Source organism: Filicampus tigris, chromosome 19 (genome assembly GCF_054856515.1).
Source record: "Filicampus tigris isolate MCC_2025a chromosome 19, RoL_Ftig_1.0, whole genome shotgun sequence".
Taxonomy (NCBI): Eukaryota; Metazoa; Chordata; class Actinopteri; order Syngnathiformes; family Syngnathidae; genus Filicampus; species Filicampus tigris.
In genome coordinates this window covers 270,136-286,114 of record NC_141235.1, presented here as the reverse complement: position 1 = coordinate 286,114, position 15,979 = coordinate 270,136, and the positions used below count along the sequence as shown (strand labels likewise).

The following is a 15,979-nucleotide window of genomic DNA, read 5'->3' as shown; positions in this document are numbered from 1 at the left end:
GCATTTCGTCATGTTTATTTTAATGGGAGGGTTGGGCAAGTGTAAGCCAAACCGGCACTTCATTGAGCCGTCTCGACACCACTCGGCAGCTCACCAGCGCACGTTTGTCATTCTGCGTGAAGATAAAGGATATATGGCTGCGAATCCTCTTATAGTCTGTCTCCATGTGTTGCTGCACCATTGATGTTGGTGTTCAATGTGTTGCGTTAAAGGGTTCGTTAGAGCGCTGCAGCACAGAGGCCAATTCGCAACTAGCCACTGAAGTGTAATGAATGCTCTTTGTCTTCTGTTTAGTTTTGGAGTCAACCGGAGCGGCAAGAAAGAGCTCCAAGGAGCCTCCCCTTGGGGAGCAGCCGTTTGGCACCGTTTGCCAAACTACTGCTGCGAGTTGAGTCCAGTATCTGGAAAATTCCAACCTCGTCAAGGTCTACGTGCACGTGTGTCAATATGGTCCACGTGTGAGCGTCCGGCGGGACTCGAACCCGCCACCGCGTCCAGTCCCCCGGCGCCAGCTTGTCGGCCTGCTCATTGTGTCTTACTTCACCTTGGTGTGGCCTACAATGCTGCCCTCTGCTGGACAGCGTCGGCTACTTCTCAGCCACCCGCTCGGGAGTTGGCCGCGCTCTCTCTTTCCTTCCAGTCCAGCTGGTGAGTGACCAAAATGATTTCTTCTGCGTGCTCACCTGCCATTCGTTTTGATCAAACGGTGGATCACTCACCAACCAGTCGGATATCAGCGGTGACGCTCTGCGTCTTTTTGATTGGGCCGCCGCAAATTGGGGTCGGAAAAAGGAATTTGGCTTATGTCTGAAGGGTGCGGCAAAAAAGTCAAATGTTTTGAGATTACTTATGTCACGGGGGATAAAATTGAAACAAAACTGTCAGGAGAAGATGAATGTTGCAATAGATGTTTTTTTTGGACGGAACGCATTTTGTATTTAACAAGCTATCACTTTTTATGAGCATTTTTTTCAAATTTGTCACCACTCATTTAAAATCGTAAATGAACTGAATTTTTGATCAAGAAAACTGATATCACACTAATACTAATAACTTGCAGTACGAACAAGCTATTATTTGAAAAGAGAAGACAAAAGTTGAAAATTGAAATTGGGTTGAAGGAATGGGTGCTTTTTATTTTCAGTTGTTTCCAAGGTAAAAAACAAACAAACCAACAAGTCATCCAAAATCTCTCACATCGAAAGGGACAAAAGTGTTGAGCGGTCGCCGGAGTGGCACCTGAGCGGCCGCGTGTCGCCGCCCTGGTGGTCAAACGCCAGCGTGTCGCCGTATCCATTGTCTGTAGTTGCGCACTTTGGCGTAGACGCCGGGCCGCCGCTGGCGGGCGCAGCCTTCGCCCCAGCTGACCACGCCCACCGCCACGAAACGCCCGTCCACTTGGCACACCAGAGGACCGCCCGAGTCGCCCTGAACGCAACGCGACCAAACGCGTCAAAATCCGCCTCGGGATCCTCGGGAGCCAGGAAAGATTGCGCAACCATTTGCTTCGGTATACCCATGCACGCATGCCGTCGCTCTTTCCGGGATTTTTACAATTGAAGAAAAATGTGCGCAGGTGACGGGGTTCAGGCCGGCGCGCGCTTACCTCGCAGGCGTCCTGCGTCCAGTCGTGCCGGCCGGCGCACAGCATGTTGCCGGTGATCTTGTCGCCGTAATAATCGGCGCCGGCGCACACGCCGGCGGCCAGCAGGTTGACGTGCGCCCGCCGCAGGAACTGCGAGTGGTACCACAAGCCGTGCTTCTCCTTGCCGAAGCCGGCGATCTCGCACGGGAAACCCGCGGGGAGGATCTGCTCCTCGGCGGGCAGGCACACCCGCCGCACGCCCGCACTCGGCCGGGCGCAGCGGCCGTCCTTTTTGGACTTCAGCTTCAGTAGCGCTGCACACGCACGCGCACAGTCACGTGTGACGCGCTGCGTCTTGAACCGCGTGGCCAACGAGCGTCACGTACTGTGACTCCAATCGAGTGGCGTGCGGTGCACGCGTCGCCGTGCGCGGGCTTACCGATGTCGTTGTCGTAGTTTCCCAGGTCGTTGTTGAAGTCGGGGTGCAGGATGATTTTGTCCACGCGGAACATCTGCTCCAGGGCGTCGCTCTGGTTGAGGGCGCTCTTCCCCAGCGCCACCAGGAAGCGCCGCTCGTTCACCCGCGAACTGCCACGCGCACGGCCAGGAGACCGGAACTTGCCGTCATGTGTTGAATTGTGGATTTTCCGCACAGGGAGCGACGTCGCCGAGGGCCTACCCGTCAGGGAAGCAGTGCGCGGCGCTGAGGACCCAGCAGCTGGAAATCAAGCTCCCCCCGCAGCGGAACACCTTCTCTTTGGACCTGCTCCGCCACAGGATGGCCGCCACCCACGGGTGCGATTCCACCGGCGCCACCGAACCGCCCACGATCCGCATCTGCTTCCGGCGCGAACGACGCCCGCACGTGTCCGATGCTGGCGTCGCGGGGTCCACGCAGACGCATGCGCGCGGGGAAACGCCAATGCGCACACTGTGACAAAACTGGACGTGCACGCGCGTGCACAATGGAGGGGGCGGAGCTTACCTGCTGGGGTGGTCGGTGGCGGCTGAGTAGTTGGTGGCACTGCGACAATGCAAGTAAGCGGGCTCAGGGATGTTCCGCAAAGTTCCAGCGACACAAACATTAAAAGACACACAGATGAGGGGGCGGAGCTTACCTGTTGGCGTGGTGAGAGGGGCTTTGGTGGGCAGCGCCAACATGAACGGTTGGGCTACGAGAGCACAAACAAGATTTCACTCAAATAGTCTGGAGAATATTCCGGAATATTTGGCTTCGGTGAACGCGGAAGGACAACAACTGCGCGCCAGCAGGCGGCGCTCCAGCCTGTCCTGTGAAAAAAAGCAAAAACAAACACCACACACACACACACGCAAAGGAGGGCGTGACTCACACGAGGCGCAACGAGGGACGTCGCAATATTCCCAAAGCAGTCGCTGCTCCTTCCACACGTGGCACCACGGCCGACGCTTGAAGCGAACGTTCCTGAAGGAGGCGCCACAGCAAAACAGTTAGTCCGCAACATTCCCGATGGGCGCGCCGTTGCGCGACACTCGTCTTTGCGCGACACCCGTCTTTGCGCGACACTCGTCTTTGCTGGAGCGTGTTTTGCGGACGTCCTTCGACAACAGGCAACCTGAAACGCTCAAGCGGGCCTGGGGGGCCTGACAGGCCATCCAGCCGCGGGGGGCATCCATATCAAAGCGTAGTGGATTGGAATGTTGCAAGAGCGCCATGATGTTCACGTTGGGGATTGGGTTTGGAAATGTCAATTGCAGTCAAGACATTTCCAAAGTGACACCACGGCACAGCAGAGGGAAGAGGCGGTTTTGGGCCAAGACCTGCAATAGTTGTGTCTGCCGCCGTCCACGTCCAAGGTCAGGTAGCGTTGCCTGGTGTCGGCGTCCCAGCGCTCACACGGGCGACCGCTCTCCGACCGGGACCGGGACCCTCGGTAGTAAATGCCCACGCCCTCGTAGCAGTCGGCGCCGCTCGCTGCGAGACACGGGGAGACACGCTCATCCGGCTCAAGTTGCTCTTTGCCCGCAAAAGTTGAACAGATGGAGGCCGCGTCCCGTCAGTGGCGGACAAAAGCCACGTTTACTGTCAGATTGAAGAACGTCAGCCCGAGCCCGTTCTCAGGACAACTCCGGTCCTAACACCGTCATCGTCATCGTCCTCAATTGGGCCACAATCGTCCCCAATCGCCTCGATGTGCACGCATGCGTGCCGGGCCAGTGGGGTCCTGCACAACACGCGCGCGCTTGCAATGTGCATGGCGCTCTCACCCGTTTGGCAGAAGGTGCCCTCAAAAGCGTCGGGACACAAGCAGAACATGTGTCGGCCCGTCGTCAGGCTGGGGACGGACGTTCCTCCGTTCAGGCAGATTCCTGCCGACGGATCACAGCAGGTCGCGCTTAACCGCAGCCCATCGGCCTCATTCCTGCGCCGACGAGTCCCGACTTGACGCCGGCTCACCTGAGCTCCACGACGACGACGACGACGACGTCGACTGCCGCCGCGACCGTCTCCCCGGCCGCTCGCTCCTCCCGGCCTGAGGGTGCGAAAAAACACCAGTTTTCACCTGCGCAAAGACGCCGGACGCGCCGAGTCGCTTACGCCGGCGCCACCTGCTGACGAGGAGCAAAACGCCAACATCAGGAGAACCAACGCCACAGCGCGCCGCATCGCGTCCTCGATGTTCACTGAACGAGTGGGCGGGGAGACGAGAGGGGCCTCCCAGGCACTTGAACTACACGGAGACACGTGCACACGCCCATTAGTAGGCGCACAAAACCACATGCACGCATCAACACGGGCAGACGGAAACATGGCGAGCTATACATGAGCACGCATACAAAAACGGAGGCACACACAGACTGCAAGATACGTACACACACACGAATAGAAAGACATAGTGTACATGCACATCACGCGTACAAAACTGTACATTTACACGTCCCTTCTGCAACCGCCGCAACGCACGCACGCCACTGACACGCGCATTTATGTTCATGCGTGGCGCGACGACAGATTATGACGTCACTGTGTTAGTCTTGAACAAATAAACGCCAAGACGTTCAGCTTTGGGTCACGTGACTGCCGCCTTGAACGCGTCGCCAGGCGTCCACCTGATCCGCGATGATAGTGACGTCACCGAGGAGCGGATGAGAGTCAAGTCGGAAAACTTTTCCATCCCGGAAGTCTTCCAGCTGAGTTCCTGCTCGAGCTACGGTGCTGCCTTCGCGGAACGTCGGTATCGAGACGATGCAAGCGTATCCCCAAGACGTGTTGATAAAACACTTTCCAATTGTGATATTTTTCATGTACATTTCAGGATGATCTTGTTTTACATATACAATATACAATCAGACAGTGTTGTTGACTTTAGAGCGCAAATGTGAAGGACACGTTGTTGAAAGAAAAACAAACGGGCTCTAAGTGGATATAAAGTCATGAATGAAATTCTACGGTGGTGACCACCGCAAAGATGACAACTTAAAACCCAGAAGCAAACATGAGTGTGGCAGCTGTTGTGAAAGCGACGTAGAAATGTCGAAAGTTGAGTTGAGTAAAGCACGAGACGGCGGAGAGAGCGTTGTCTGGTGTCCGAGCGGGCCGTGAACGCCTCATCAGCGGACCTGCTGCTTGACACCTGCGGGCGGCCGAACCGACACCGCCGACACGACACGAGACATGGGCAGCGGCGACAGCAAACTTCACTTCAGGAAGGCTGTGATCCAGCTCACCAGCACAACTCAGGTCATGTCGGACAAGCGCAGCCGAGCGGGACGGGCAGGGGGCGGTCGGGCGGTCGGGCGGTCGGGCGGGCGCTTGGGTTTTGCCGGGGGTTCGCTTCACTTCACACCAAGCCAACATATGGCACAACAACAACAACAACAACAACAACACGCCCGCGCAATCAGCTCCACTCACAACAGCACGCTTTTGGGGACCTTTTAGCCTCCTGCATGACACGTGACTGACTCGCGCTTGTCAACCAAACACATTTGACAAAGATCAGTCAACGTGATCAACGCGCGCACACTTTTTGCCGACTTTCCAATTGTGCTTTCCCACTCAAGGGTTTTTGACACGCGACTTGTTCCAGTCAGTCTTCTTCATATTTAACCTTCGACTGGTCAACTATATTACGTTTATTGAATGGGGAAAATGTGGCTGTCCACTCATGCTCTGCTCCTCAATCACTACAAAGGGATCGTCAGTGGACCTTTTAGGAACGATCTCGGTCCACTATGCAATGTTCTGTGTGTGTGTGGGTGTGCGTGTGTGTGTGTGTGTGTGTGTGTGTGTGTTGTGCGTGTGCGCCTGCGCGTGTGCGCCTGCGCCTGCGCCTGCGCTGCGTAGGCCGTGGAAGCGTCGGACGATGTCTTCTGGGAGCAGTTCTGGGCCCAGCCGTCCATGTCGGTCCAAGACATCTTCGCCTTGGTTCCGGCGGCCGAGATCCGAGCGCTGAGGGAGGAGTCTCCGTCCAACCTGGCCACCTTGTGCTACAAGGTGCGTGTCAGCCAGTTTGTTTGGGGGGAGGGGAGGATAAAATTCTGATAAGCAATTCATCTCACCGTTAACTTTAGCAATCTATCATGACTGAAATAGCTTTTATTTGTCATTCAATGCTTACAACAATAGAGACATGAATTACAGGCAGAACATCTGACTGTTTCACAAGAATTTTTCCTTTAGTATTTGTTTGCAAAACAGAGAGAGAAGAAAAGGCAAAAGCCGGCTGTTTTCTTTGCCGATTTGTTTTTTTGGTGTTGGTTTGTTGCGGCGACATTTAACTGTCGTTATCTCACGCATGTGTTAATGCGTCGCCAAAACAACAAGCATCAGATATTTCTTGCTGGTTGAAAAAGAGGTGTGGCGTTAGGGGCTGTTGAACGGGTCGCGGCCGAAACGTGACCTCACTTCCTGTGGCTGTGGTCAGGCTGTGGAGAAGTTGGTCCGGGCGGCGGCGCGCGGCTGCCCGTCGGAGCCAGAGCGCGTCTCCGTCCTCAACTGCGTCCGTCTGTTGACCCGCGTGCTGCCCTTCGTCTTCGAGGACGCCGACTGGCGAGGCTTCATGTGGGCCGGCCTGCCCGCCGCCCGCAAGCAGGTACGCTCGCCCGTTCACACTCCTTTAGTCCCCCTTATGGTGGCCCCCTCCTCCCTATTCGCCCCCCGTAGGCAATGCTTGTTCTCTGGTTACCTGCTTGGCGGGGGGGGGGGGGGGGGGGCACGGTCCAAACACAGCTTGCATTGTGCCCCCTCCCCAACGATCTCCCACCCCACCCTCATCGGAATCCCCTTTGTGAGAAGGAACTCTCCCAATCCCAAATCACACATTGCAGTTGGCCAATCCCAGCGTCTGGTTTGCGCCGACTTCCTGTTTCCTGCAGCGTTGTCAGGACAACAGCCAGGGCGACAACCCCGATGGCGGTCGCCCCCTGGCCGAGTCGCTCCTCCTGGCCGTCGCCGACCTTCTCTTCTGTCCCGACTTCACCGTCCAGGGCCGCAAGGGCGGCGGGCAGGCGAGTGGTCCTCCGTTACCCACAATGCACTGCGCTCTAGCCTAATACTAGCCTTCAAGCAAAACATTGCTCTTTGTCGTTGTTGACTTTGTGTTCCCCTGCAGCTAAAGCTAACAAGGCGTGTTGTTTGCTCACACCGCTAAACTACCTGTTAGCTTAGCGGCTATCTCACGAGCATCTTCGGTAGCAGGTTAGGAGCGGCCATGTTTGACTAGCGGGCGGGGAAACTCGACAGCCTGAGTAAACACACCAAGGAGGCGTTGTGGGGTTGGGGAACGACCGACGCCTCCACCCTCGACTGCCCGCGTGGAAGGCAACCTGATGTTCGGTTGTGAGATAAGACTGAAAATACGCTTCAAGTTACTCCAGAACGTTCACACTGAGCGCACAACATTCAACTTTTCCAGAATATTCCTACTGAGCACACAAAAGTTCCAAAACGTTCCTGATGGACACGCGACACTTTAAGTTATTCCAGAACAATCCCGATGGCGAAACGAGACTTGAATTATTCATAGGTGCCGCCTTAGCGCAAACGCTAGCTGCTAACAGCGCGCGCGCTCTGTGCCGCAGGAAGTTGTTGCAGACGCGGACGGCGTGGACAGCTGCGAGTTGATCTGGGAGGCGGGCGTGGGCTTCTCCCGATCGCCGGCGCTCAACTCCGGCCACGACAGCAACAGGTGAGCCACGCTCCGCCCCCGAGGCGTCGGATGGCCGCGTTTTGGCGTCAAGGTGGCTTTTTTGTGCATTTGAGGGCCGAGCTTCTCAAAGTGCTGCTGACGTGTTTCTCCGAGGTTCTTTACCTGGCGCCCGGCGAGCATGGCGCCAACCCTTGGGTGCGCTTCTTCTGCTCCGCCGCCAACAGGTACACCACGCACACACCTCTGAGGGCACTCGGAAGTGTGTGAGTGTTTGTGCGAAAGGGCGATTGACTAGTGTTGCCGTCGTATGTAAGACTACGTTTCAGTCATTTGTGTGAGTGCTTCAGTTGTGCACGTGTTTGTGCATGCCTGCGAGAGTGAATCAGTAGTGTGAGCGTTTTCGTAATGACTGAGAGCATTTGAGAAGGGCTTGTGTGCGTGCGTGCGTGCGTGCGTGCGTGCGTGTGCGCAGACACGCGCTGCCGCTGTTCACGTCGCTGCTGAACGTGGTTTGCGCCTACGAGCCTTCGGGATGGGGCTTCCCGTACGACCACCTGCTGTTGCCGGAGCAACGCCGGCTGCTGGTGGAACAAGCGCTTCAGGTTCTCATGGTCACCCTGGAGCAGCGCCCACCCCAGCCCGCCGCCGGGGACGAGGACGAGAGCGACGTGAGGATGACATGTGGGCTGTGTTGGGAACAGGCACGGCTCCAGGACTTTTCCTTTCCTGCGACTAAAGCGGGGCTTGACCTATGCGCAGGGGCTAAGAAAATAATCAAGTCTAAACATAGGTTTTGGAATTTCCATTCAAAGGCTGTAGTGGCTTAAATGGGGCTGCACCGATTTCTGACGGGGCTACAGCGCCCCCTAGCCCCGCTGTAGCGAGCTCCGGAGCTGAGTGTCCGTTTTGTTTGGACGGCCACCGGAAAAGCGCTAGCCCACATTTTTTTGTGTTCTTTCAAAACCCTCCGACACCCTAAATTATGGCTCAAGACACGTTTCGCCTTTGACAGCAAGGGACGGACACCGAGAGTTTCAAAGCTACTTTTCATTGGAATGCGCTCCATTATAAACAAAAACAACAACAACAACAAAAAAGCAACAGTCTGTAGCGATTCGTGAAAGATTCCCAACACGGCCAAAGTTGTTGTTTTTTTTCCCAATGGGGAAACCGAATGAAGGTTGTGACACCGTCTCGTACTTGCAGTCGGGTGGTCCTGAGAACCAGTTTGTCAATTTCCTGTCCAGGATCCACCGAGAAGAGGTGAGGAGGCTCGATTCGGTTCGACCGCCGCACGCACCGTTTTATTTTGTGGAGTTTTTTGACATTTCAGGACTTGAGCTTCATCCTGAAAGGTGTGAGCCGCCTCCTCAACAACCCTCTGGTGCAGACCTACCTGCCCAACTCCACCAAGAAGATCACCTTCCACCAGGAGCTCCTCGTCCTCTTCTGGAAGCTCTGCGACTTCAACAAGGTGAGCGGACGCCCAAAAGCCTTGCTCCGTCCGTTCCGTCTCTCTTTGTGGGGAGCGAGACTGCCGATCCTAGATGTAACGCTCATGCTAACCTAAAGCTAATGCTAACCCCTAGGTGAAACGCTAATGCTCGCCTCAGGGAAATGCTAATGCTGCCTAAGATGCTCGTGCTAACCCAAAGAGAACTTGTCACGCTATTGTATCGCTAAGCTTATGCTAATGCTAATGCTAACACTGGCATGCTTGTGCAGAAATTCCTCTTCTTCGTGCTGAAGAGCAGCGACGTTCTGGACGTGCTGGTCCCCATCTTGTTCTTCCTCAACGAAGCACGCGCCGACCCCTGTGAGTGCATGACTCGACCCACCCCGGCCGGCCCGCGGACCCCCAAGTCCCGTTTACAGCGTGTCGCGTGTCGTTGGCAGCCGGCGCGGGCCTGGTCCACATGGGCGTCTTCATCCTGCTGCTGCTGAGCGGCGAGAGGAACTTTGGCGTGCGCCTTAACAAACCCTTCACGCTGCGCGTCCCCATGGATGTCCCAGTTTTCAGTGGGACGCACGCCGACCTGCTGCTCGTGGTAAGTGACGCCGCTGTCGCCGCCGAGAAAGACGGGAGAGGGAGGACGCTTTGAGCGCTTGCGATGTCGCCCGCAGATCTTCCACAGGATGATGACGTGCGGAAACCAGCGACTGCAGCCGCTCTTCGACTGTCTGCTCACCATCGTGGTCAACGGTGAGCGTCCGTGTCCGTCGTTTGTTCATCTTGGCTCGCTCCGTCGCGTGTCCGTCGCGTGTCCGTCCGTCCGTCCGTCCGTCAACTGCGGCTCTTGTCTTTCGTGTCACTTCTTAGCCTGGCGTTTGCCCTTCGGGACTCATTGGCCCATCATTTCCATCTTGTGCCCTGCGTCTTTGTGGTAGTTTCTCCATACCTGAAGAGTTTGTCCATGGTGTCGGCCAACAAGCTTCTGCACCTCCTGGAGGTTTTCTCCTGGCCGTGGTTCCTGTTCTCGGCCCCGCGCAACCACCAGCTGGTCTTCTTCCTGCTGGAGGTCTTCAACAACATCATCCAGTACCAGTTTGACGGTCAGCAAACCCTCAGCAAAGTCGGGGCAACGCAGCAGACCCTTCCGGACCCCAAACGGCTGTGCCCCGGCCCTCCCCGCAGGTAACAGCAGCCTGGTGTACTCCCTGATCCGGAGGAGGAGCCTGTTCCAGCAGCTGGCCAACCTCCAGGCCGACGCGGCCTCCATCCACAGGGCGCTGCTGCGCAAGAAGAGGAGGAAGAAGAAGAAGAAGAAGAGCAGCGCCGGCTATTCCCATGGCCACGCGGCCGACACGGAATCCCGTCCCAGTCCCCGGCGGGATGAGTCGGCCCAGCCCGGCGCCTCGGAGGCCGCGCTCGGTCCACATCGCACCCGTATGGAAAACCCTTTCAGAATGTTGCAGTATCCTTGATAAGGAGAATACTAGTGCCTGACACTTGTGCCTAGGAGTGTTACTAGTAATGCTATGCTAATCTGTTCCACGCCCCCCCCCCCCCCCCCCCCAAAAAATGTTTGTAGTATGTTTTTAGAAACAAAAATCGCACTCTATAATGTGAGGACAAAGCATGTACTCGTAGATGGATGTCAGGGACATGGGATAAACGCTCAAATGACTTCGGACCTCTCTTCCTTCAGCGATCCACAAGCTCACCGGGAAGGCTCAAGTTGGTGACGACGGTGCTGTCGTTTCGGACGCCGCGTGCACCGCCGCCGAGTGCGGCGTCCTGGGCGGGGCCAGCGACACAGAGTCCAACTCGGAGAGGGACCACCAGGTACCAAACGCCCCCCGCCTAGAAAAATGCTTTCATCCCCGCGCAGCTAGCCTCAGGATCGGCCGATGTGTTTTTGTGACAGGACACGCAGACGGAGAGCGAAGCGGCCACTCGCCTGCCCGCCACGGCCTCGGCTTCGCCGCCCTGGAGCGCCACGCCCGACTGGGTCAGTCCGCGTTCTTGTCGTTGCCGCCTGCTAGCTTAGCGCAGGGCCACCATCGATCGTTTTCGACCTTTGTGGTACTTGCTGCATTCATTTAGCGGGAGTTCTTTTCCAAAAATGGGTTCATTGAAATGTATTCGTCACTCTTATGTTTTTAGCAATACATCTAATGAAATAATTCGACTAAGCGATTTAGTGTTAAAAACATGGAAGGAGAATTTGATATTGTAATTTTCCACTTAATTGTAAGGAGCGAAATCTAGTTCAACTGTGAGAATGTCATAAAAGGACAACTATACAGACAAAACAAAAAAAGTTTTTATTTTCCTTTATTATTTCATATGAACAGCAATATCGTGCTATAGGAGTATAATGATGTCAAGAATATGTGCCCCCCCCCCCCCAAAAAAAAAGGGTCCCTTGAGCACAAGAGTTGAGGCAGCCGGTTGTGATTTCAGGTGCTGTCGTGGAAGTCCAAACTTCCCCTGCAGACCATCATGCGACTTCTGCAGGTTCTGGTCCCGCAGGTGGAGAAGATCTGCATCGACAAGTAAGGCAAAAGTCCACATCACCTGGTTGCCCAAACATCCCCAACCGCGTTGTGTGTGCAAAGAAGAAAATGGGCTTTGCTTTGAAAATGGGGTGAATCGGCCTCTGTCCGGGAAAGATGGCCTATGATACCAAGTCGCTGGTCAATGACATATGATAAGACTTTTACCGGGGGACCAACATGCCGCAAGATGGCGCCAAAGTTGCAACTTTATTGCATGCCGCAAGATGGCGCCAAAGTTGCAACTTTATTGCATTGGCTTGATGGGGCAAAAATTACAAGTAAAGTATCGAGAATGAGCGAATAAAAAAAAGATCAGCAACCAGGTGAATGGATGAAAGTTGGTGAATTGGATAGGAAAAGTGTTGTGGGTGGACATGAATTCTTTGCAGCAAACTACTGCTTTGGTATCTTCCTCTCGCTCATCTTCCTCCTCGGTCATGCAGGGGTCTGACGGACGAGTGTGAAATCCTGAAGTTCCTCCAGCACGGGACCCTGGTGGGCCTGCTGCCCGTGCCGCACCCCATCCTCATCCGCAAGTACCAAGTGAACGCCGGCACGTCGTCGTGGTTCCACACGTACACGTGGGGCGTCGTGTACTTGCGGTGAGTCCCGACCGCCTGGGCCGCGCGCCTGCGCCTGCGCCTGCAATGCCCGTGCGGGGGCGTGGCGTGACTCGTTGTTGTGCTCGCCGTAGCAACCCGGATCCTCCCATCTGGTACGACACCGACATCCGACTCTTTGAGATCCAAAGGATTTGAGACGGCGGCGGCCATCTTCATCAGCACCTTCATGAGGAAGACGCGCAATAAAGTGGCAGAAAACAGCCGCGCTTGTCGACTCCAACTTTTCATTCAACCTCATTCATACGACTGTCAAATAAATCATTTGAGGTTTCATACAGACTACAGGTGGGCAAACCTTGGCCTTTTTTTGAATAACATTCCTAGAGACCGCAAAGAGCGGAAACATGATGGTGCATGCGGGCAGGGCCGGTGTTTATTGAACGGGTTGGCGAGGTGACCTTTGAACTTTGCACTGCCACGCCACGCCGCTCGCAGACGGCTAGCGGACGACTAGCATAGACGAACGACATGGACGACGGCGGACGCGGGACAGCTGCAGGAGCGAGCGAGGAGCAGGAGGAGAGCGCCATGAAGGAGCTGAGGAGGAGGGTGGAGGCGGTGGTGAAGGCGAGCAGCCGGTGGGAGCGGCGGGGCCTCGACTGCGCCATCCTGGCCGCCGCCTTTGCCGTCTGCCTGCCGGCCGGTGAGTCGGCGGCCAGGGAGACGCGCGCCTCCTTTCTTCTTTCCTTCCACTTGCATTCTTGCCCTTCCTTCTTTCCTCCTCCCGCCTTGCAGAGCTCGCCACCCAGGAGGCCCCGAGTGGCCTGTTGGAAAACGAGCTCGCCGCGCAGTGGTGCAGGGAAGCACTCGCAGCACTCGGTGCACGGGTGATCATTTGAACCTGCAAACGCCGAAAAGCCCCATTTGTCCTTATTGAGTTGAGCAACCGTTAAGGTGATGGGTGCGCTCGCACCGATAGCGGGCTCCTGCTAGCTGAAGCTGGGCTCGGCCTTTTCCTTCTTCCTCTTTCCTTTGTCCTCTTGGAGTCCTCGCTGACTCACTTCCCGATCTTGCTCTCCCCTCACCTCCTGCGGCGGCCACGCTAGCCGTTGCTTAGCGTTGCCGCGACGATGCCGAGACCAACTCGCGTGTGGCAGGTTTGCTGCTGCTGCGTTGGTCGGACGGCTGGCGCTTCGCGTGCGGGCTGCTGCTGATGGGCGTGGCCCACGCCGTCATCACGGTCAAGGGGAGCCACCTGGCCAGTCACGGCGCGCTCAGCCACTCGCCCGCCGCCAACCGGTTCTGGGCCCTCTTCTTCATCGAGGTCAGGTTCTTCCTTGCCTTGTGGATGCGGCTCTTGTCGTTGCTTATTTTTGGTTTTGAGTTCATGTTTCTGTTGTTTGAGTTGCAGCCGTTCTCAACTGGTGGGTGGCGGCCAGCGTTTGGGGGGGGGGGGGGGGGGGGGGGGCTGGGGAAGAAAAAGAAATATTCTTGTTTGGATTTTTCCACCACACGACAAATACGACAGGAAAGCTGCCTCAGGCTTTGGCCGCGACTTTCCTCAGTAAGCAAAACCGGTGGCGCTCAGCTTCCGGCTAGCTGACATCATCCCTGCAAGCAAAGCAGTCATGTTTGAAAATGGAAGCGACTCGACATGCGAGGCGGTCTTTCAACACAGCAAGTTGTTTGTTGGCAAAAGCGGCTGCTCTCCCGCGTGTTGTTTTTGTCGTCGACGGCTTTCGTGCGGACGCCGCCGTTTTTGGCGTTGACGTTCTGGCGGGCGCGGCGCAGATCTGCGGCGCGTTCTCGGCGCAGGTGGCATCGGCGGCGCACGTCAAGCTGCACCACGCCCACACCAACGTGATCGGCCTGGGCGACTCCAGCACGTGGAAGCTCCCGCGCCTCCCCCGCCTGCTTTACCTCTTCGTGGCGCCCCTCGCCGTGCCCGTGGTCACGCCCCTCGCCGCCCTGGGTGGGTGCGCCGCGCCGCGCTCCGTCCGTCTGCGTCAAACTGCGTCAAACTGTGCCAAACTGTGCGGATGTGCTTGACGCTTGCGTGCGCTTTTGTTTTGCATGTGTTGCGCGACTGCGCCGTCAAGCCGAGCTGGGCGGAGCTTCGGCCGCGCTGGTGCTGAGGACGGCGCTTCTGATCCTGCTGGGCGTGGCCTCGCACTTGTGGCTTCTGCTGGCCGTGTCGGGCTTCCGCTCGCCACTGAGCGCCGCGCTCTGCATGTTGGCCACCAGGGCCATGTTCTCGCTGCCCTTCATCCACGTCAACATTTTCCAGGTGAGGAGCCGACGTCTTTGCTCGCGTCGCCCGGCAAGGCGCGCGCGTCACGCTTCCGAGCAACAGCGGAGGCAATTAGTTGGCCCGGCGGTTCTCAAATGATTTGACCCCATGCATGCATGCATGCAAGCACCACCCCGAAAAATGGATCGGAAGCCCCCCCCCCCCCAAGTAGCGCCGTCATTTAGGCAGCGTTCAAATGCAGTCAGGTGAATATTCATGCGTGAAAGTTGCGTTTGGATGGCACGCGGCTTTGAAAAACGAAAAAGCGTCTCTTGTCTTGAGGCCCCGGCCGTCCCCCTCGCTCAAGTTGTGGCGCTTTGGTTTGTCAGCACATCGGGCTGCCCATGTTCAGCGGGAGCGCGCGGCCGGCGCGCCTGCTGCAGATGTGTCACGGCGTCCTCAACCTGCGGCGCAACGTCTTGCTCGACTGGACCTTCGGACACTCGCTGATCAGCTGCCACGTGGAGCACCACCTCTTCCCCTTCCTCTCCGACAACATGTGTCTCAAGGTAGCGCGCGCCGCCGCTGGTCGCAAGGTGGCCCTTTCGTGCAAGCGCGTGCGCGCGTGTCGTGTGACGTGATCGCCCTGTGTCAGGTGAAACCGGTGGTGCGTCGCTACCTGGCCGATCGCAATCTTCCGTACCAGGAGGACGGCTATCTTTCCCGCCTTGCTCTTTTCTTCCACAAGTATCAGGAACTGATGGTGGCCGCCCCGCCCATCACGCGGCTGGTTGGCGTCCAGTGAAAAGGCGCCAACGTACGGCCGCGTGCAGGCATGCGTGCATGCGCCTTTGCTGCTGAGCAATTGCAGTGTTTGCCACTGGAAATGATCGTTTGCGTTCAAAGGCCAAATTCGATTTTTTTTTCCAAGGGACGGTCGACTGGCCAGCTTCGTTGTTGTCCGTGCCAAATGTGTGACAAATAATTGTTTGTATTCATGAAATGAAATTCTGTGATGGATTCATGAAATGAAAAATGCGTTTTTACTGGCCGATTTCACGGACAAACCGAAGTAAATAAAGGAACACAAATTCCAAAACTGTTGCTCGTGCTAATGCCAGTAGTTGAAAAAAATCAAATAAAAATAGAAACATTGTGGAAAGTCCCGCGGTCCCTGAACACGGCATTCCAATAACAATAATAATGATGATAATAATACTAACAATTGAGCGATAGAGCCATAGCTGCAAATGTTTCTTGTCCATACGATGAATGTAATCAAACAATTTGAATTTGGGGGGGGGGGGTTCTTTTGCATTTTCAGGTTCAAGCGATTGATGTTGTCACATCCATGTCGCCAATTAATAAAGCTTTTGATTGCTGAGTGCATGTTTGTATTTTTGATGCCTTCGTTTGTGTTTGCTTGTTTTCTGTAGTTACTATGCGCGCGTGCGTGTGTTGACGAATT

General features: G+C 56.1%; 3 protein-coding genes across 5 annotated transcripts; 2 read left to right on the top strand and 1 right to left on the bottom strand.

Moving 5' to 3' along the window:
• Positions 1–66: 66 nt before the first annotated feature.
• hid1b (HID1 domain containing b) lies at positions 67–12,635 on the top strand. Of its 2 annotated transcripts, none has more exons than XM_086015651.1 (21): positions 67–213; positions 295–648; positions 2,241–5,306; positions 5,913–6,062; positions 6,493–6,660; positions 6,944–7,075; positions 7,649–7,755; positions 7,830–7,940; positions 8,189–8,384; positions 8,923–8,979; positions 9,050–9,190; positions 9,442–9,532; positions 9,613–9,764; positions 9,841–9,919; positions 10,105–10,269; positions 10,352–10,603; positions 10,866–11,002; positions 11,085–11,168; positions 11,624–11,715; positions 12,162–12,320; positions 12,413–12,635. In XM_086015651.1, the coding sequence occupies exons 3-21, from the start codon at positions 5,241–5,243 to the stop codon at positions 12,474–12,476; spliced, it is 2,403 nt and encodes an 800-aa protein (XP_085871777.1). In that variant the 5' UTR covers positions 67–213; positions 295–648; positions 2,241–5,240; the 3' UTR covers positions 12,477–12,635. The 2 variants fall into 2 exon arrangements, with proteins under 2 accessions (XP_085871777.1, XP_085871776.1); XM_086015650.1 differs by having other exon boundaries at positions 6,896–7,075.
• On the bottom strand, positions 1,111–4,775 carry plaub (plasminogen activator, urokinase b). 2 transcript variants are annotated; one of them, XM_086015655.1, is made up of 12 exons: positions 4,439–4,775; positions 4,164–4,296; positions 4,023–4,098; positions 3,833–3,934; positions 3,386–3,539; positions 2,938–3,029; positions 2,704–2,757; positions 2,571–2,609; positions 2,265–2,460; positions 2,025–2,173; positions 1,607–1,899; positions 1,111–1,428 (listed from the first exon to the last, which is right to left on the bottom strand). In XM_086015655.1, exons 1-12 carry the CDS (start codon positions 4,558–4,560, stop codon positions 1,270–1,272), a joined length of 1,569 nt encoding a protein of 522 aa, XP_085871781.1. In that variant the 5' UTR covers positions 4,561–4,775; the 3' UTR covers positions 1,111–1,269. The 2 variants fall into 2 exon arrangements, with proteins under 2 accessions (XP_085871781.1, XP_085871782.1); XM_086015656.1 differs by having other exon boundaries at positions 4,175–4,772.
• fads6 (fatty acid desaturase 6) lies at positions 12,481–15,610 on the top strand. The gene is made up of 7 exons (XM_086015657.1): positions 12,481–12,626; positions 12,706–12,984; positions 13,439–13,605; positions 14,073–14,253; positions 14,381–14,568; positions 14,901–15,080; positions 15,167–15,610. Exons 2-7 carry the CDS (start codon positions 12,810–12,812, stop codon positions 15,314–15,316), a joined length of 1,041 nt encoding a protein of 346 aa, XP_085871783.1. The 5' UTR covers positions 12,481–12,626; positions 12,706–12,809; the 3' UTR covers positions 15,317–15,610.
• Positions 15,611–15,979: the final 369 nt, after the last annotated feature.